Source organism: Haliaeetus leucocephalus, unplaced genomic scaffold (assembly GCF_000737465.1).
Source record: "Haliaeetus leucocephalus isolate CR32 unplaced genomic scaffold, Haliaeetus_leucocephalus-4.0 Scaffold395, whole genome shotgun sequence".
NCBI classification, from domain to species: Eukaryota; Metazoa; Chordata; class Aves; order Accipitriformes; family Accipitridae; genus Haliaeetus; species Haliaeetus leucocephalus.
The window spans coordinates 3,846,826-3,850,964 of NW_010972831.1; the positions used below are offsets into that span (position 1 = coordinate 3,846,826).

Genomic DNA, 4,139 nt, shown 5'->3' on the forward strand with positions numbered 1-4,139 from the left:
CGCCTCGTCCCCCACCGTGCCGTGGCCGCTCTCCCACGGGGCTGGCACCGGTCAATGTTTAACCGGAGCGGTGGTACCTGTTGTGCGGGGCAGCCCAGGCTGGCTGGCGGTGGCTCCCGCCAGGACCGGCCGGGTGCTGCGGGCACCCTGAGCGAGGGGTGCTGGGGAGGGGGGGTGAATGGAGCCGGAGGGAGAGCAGGAGTGGGAACCCCAGTCGGGCACACGGCCTAAAACGCTCCCATGGGGCCAGGAGAGACCGTAAGTCCGCAGGGAGCCGGAGGGGATGGAGGCCACCGCAGGACTGTGGCAGGCAGGGCCTCGGCAGCGACCGCCCGGCCGATACAGCCGGCGGGGGGCTGGCACCCCAGAAAGGCTGGGGGGGGGGAACAGGACGGTCCCTCTGCGGGGACATGGGGGGAAGTTGCGCTCTGTTCCCTGCCAGGCCCCAGGGCACAGCGGGGAGTGGAGGATGGCACGGGCACAGTGCGACCATGGGCCCCTCTACCCAGCCCTTGGGGTGCCCGTGGGCAGGTGCCCCAGCTGGGGGGCACCCACCACCCCACTGCCCTCTGTTCCCCAAAGGAGCCCCGGAGAGAAGCAAGCGGGCCCTGTGGTGGGCAGAGATACACGCCTGAGAGTGGTGCTGAGGTAAGGGAGGGGACGCAAAGGGCTCGGGGACGCGCTGGGGACCCTCCTGCCCAGGGCAGGGGCATAGCAGGGCTCCCCGGGGGGTCCCCTTGCAGCAATACCTTTGTGCCCCCATCCACTCCCCTCTGCCATTAGGGTCCGGCCGCTTACCTGCACAGAGACGCGGCGAGGAGACCGGCGGGTTGTGCACAGCCTCGGTGATGGCACCGTCCACGTAAGTGCCACCTCCCCACTGGAGGGGTCGGGGGGGAGGGGGGGGCTGCGGCACCCCCTGAGCCACCGTCATCCCTGTGCCCAGGTGAGCGCAGCCAGGCACGATGTCACCTTCGGGTTCAGCGCCGTGTTCGACGCAGGAGCCTCGCAGGAGGCCGTGTTCGAAGGCAGCGGGATGAGGCAGCTGGTGGAGCTGGCGATAGACGGGTGAGTCCCGGCAAGACCCCCCATGCACCCCAGCCCCCTGGCTCACCCCGTGCCCGCTGCGCTGCACCAGTCCAGGCCTTACTGGCAGGTCTGCATTGCCGGGGCCGTGCCGGGAGGTGGCATCCCTGTGTCACCACCTGGGGCCATGCCTGAGGCTCAGCATCTTCCCCAGCTTCTCCTGCACTGTCTTTGCCTTTGGGCAGACTGGCTCGGGAAAGACCTACACCCTGATGGGGCCCCTCACCCAGGTACAAAGCCATCCCCACTGCCTGACCTGATCCTGATGGTGGGACAGGTTCTTCTCACCTGGTCATGGGTGCTGGGGCGGTGGGAGGAGGTGGGTGCCAAAGCAGCGTGACTGCTCATCCTCCCTGCATCTCTACAGAGCGAGAGCCGGCCAGCGGCCCCGGGGCTGCTGGGGCTGATGCAGAGGTCCTTCGCCTGCCTTCTGGAGCAGAGCCGAAGCCGTGGCTCTGATCTGGCTCTCAGTGCCTCCTACCTGGAGATCTACAACGAGCAGGTAAGTGCCTGCCTGGCCGTGCAGCCGGACCCTGCTGGCATCCCGTGCCCCCTCTCCCCAGTGCCTCCCCTCCGCTGTACCCCCAGGTCCGGGACCTGCTGAGCCCTGGGCCACCATGTGCCCTGCCTCTGCGGTGGAGCAAAACCTGCGGCTTCTACGTGGAGAACCAGCTCAGCGTGGACTTTGACAGCCTGGAGGCCATCGCTGACCTGCTCCTGCAAGGTGCTGAGCCACGGGTGCGGGGCTGGGGCCACGGAGGGGCATGTTTGGGGGGTGCCGGACCTGGTGTGGGGCTCCGATGGCAGCCAAGAGGGGCAGCTCCCCATCCTGCCGCAGAGCCCAGGCAGGCTCGTGTCTGGCAGGGGGTGGGCAGTGGGTGCTGTGCCAAGGCATGGGCCGTCGTGCCCTCCTGCAGTTCTCGATCCTCCCTTGGCAGGATCCCAGAGACGACGGACCTCGGCACATGCCCTCAACAGGCACTCGAGCCGCAGCCACGCTCTTCTGACCATCCACATCCGCAGCCGGGCTGTGAGCGTGTGTCCTACACTGGGCACAGGGGGGAGGGCTTGGGGGGGATGGACACCGGGGCTCTTCTTGGGGGTGCAGACAGCCCCAGGGTGGGGGGATCACATCCTCCTCCCCAAGAATGCATTGGTGGGGTAAGCAGCAGGGAGCCAGATCCCAGACGGAGGGGTTGGGACACTGCGGTGGGCCACAGGGAAGGTATGAGGGGGGCCAGAGCATCACTCCCCCAATACTGGTCCCCCAGCCCAGCGCCTGCCCCAGCAAGCAGGGCACACTGTGCTTCGTGGACCTGGCTGGCAGCGAGCGGGTGAAGGAGACCGGTTCCACTGGGGAGCTCTCCGTGGAGGCCAACAACATCAACCGCAGCCTCCTGGCACTGGGTAAGAGTCGGAGGACCCCCCCATGGGAGCACAAGCTGCTGGTCCCCATCAGAACCCTGTTGCACCCTCTGTGGCTCATTCTCTGACAGGACACTGCATCTCTCTGTTGGCCAAACCCCGAGGGAAGCGGATGCACATCCCTTACCGGGACAGCAAGCTCACTCGGCTGCTGGCCCGCTCCCTGGGCGGCTCAGGCATCACCCTGATGGTACGCGCATGGAGGAGGCTGGGCAGCGGTGCACAAAGCGGCAGGGGCCCAGGGTCTTGCCCCGTGGAGGGGAACGGGTGACCCTCTGGCTGGCAGCTCACCTGCAGCTCTTCCTCGTCGGCAGGTCGCCTGCATCTCCCCATCCTCACGCTGCCTCTCGGAGACGCTGAGCACACTGCACTACGCCAGCCGTGCCCGGAGGGTCACCACCAGGCCCCTGGCCAACAGGGTATAGCAGGCAGGGGCTGCGGGTAGGGTGCTTTGCCCCACTGCTGGGACCCCCCTGAACCACCCCCCTTGCGCTCCCAGGTGTCCCGGGAGAAGCTGCTGCAAACCTTGGAGGAAGAAATCCATGCCCTGCAGCTGGAAAACCTCTCCCTGCGCCAGCAGCTGTGCCTGCCGAGGGTGCCGACAAGGAGCATGGAGGTCCCTGGGACACCCACAAGGACGGGGGCACGGCCAGGCTGGGGAGGCAGGTACGGGCCCGCAGGGCTGCATCGCTCCCCTCTCGAAGGGCAGGAGGGAGCCCCAGCCTGGCCCAGCCTCTACGGCCTCCTGCGGGACTTTGTGGTGGAGAACGAGCAGCTGAGGTATGGGGGGGGCATGCACAGGACCCATAAGCAGGGGCTCAAGGGACCGGTGCGGCAGCCAGAGCCCCCGGCCGGGCAGCACCCTGTGTCAGCCAGCCTCTCCTAGGGACTCCCTGGGGCCGGGCAGGGCTCGGAGGTTCCTCGGAGGCTGCCAGTGCCCTGCCCTGCTCCCTCGCTGCTCCCCAGGCAGCCCCGGCTGTCCCCAGACCCCAGCGGTGACATCCCAGCTGGCCCATCCTGCAGAACCACCCGCAGCTCCTGTGACAGCCAGCCCCCGCTCCAGAGTGCCCGCACCCCCCGTGTCCCCCCTGGCCACCCTGCGAGGCTCCGGCAGCCTGACACGACACCCGCCTCCGGCCCCCGGCTGCCGGTGAGCGTGGGGGGTCCCCAGGCTCCACAGGCGTCCTCGTGCAAGGTTGTGCCTGCGGCAGGGTGAGGATGCACCAACCACCCACCCGCTGCTATCCCCTCTTCCAGAAGCTGCCTCCCACCTCTGGCCGCCCCAGCTGCCCGGGGTGCCCTCACTGCTGCCCTGGACCGGCCGATGCCATCGTGTCCCAGGTATGGCCCCGGGGGTCTCTTCGGAGCAGGGTGGCACAGCGTGGCACAGCAGCCTGACTGCTCTGCTCACCCTCCAGGTGCTGCCAGGACCCCCCGTGCCACAACCGGTCCTACCCGAGGGAAACGCTGGCATCCTGCCGCCCGGCCAGGAGGACACGGTTTTTCCCAGCTCCCATCAGCTCCCCGGGCACCCGCAGCCGCACCAGGGGAAGCGGTGAGAGCCGGGGCCTGAGGCCACCCCCCTGGGCATCAGCTGCAGCTCAGGAAGCCCCTAGGGTTACGGGGGG

General features: G+C 68.4%; 1 protein-coding gene across 1 annotated transcript; it reads left to right on the plus strand.

The window, feature by feature from the left end:
- Positions 1-1,280: 1,280 nt before the first annotated feature.
- KIF12 (kinesin family member 12) lies at positions 1,281-3,397 on the plus strand. The gene is made up of 8 exons (XM_010573923.1): positions 1,281-1,316; positions 1,454-1,588; positions 1,675-1,810; positions 2,025-2,116; positions 2,358-2,493; positions 2,583-2,701; positions 2,826-2,930; positions 3,011-3,397. Exons 1-8 carry the CDS (start codon positions 1,299-1,301, stop codon positions 3,395-3,397), a joined length of 1,128 nt encoding a protein of 375 aa, XP_010572225.1. The 5' UTR covers positions 1,281-1,298.
- The last annotated feature ends 742 nt before the right edge of the window (positions 3,398-4,139 follow it).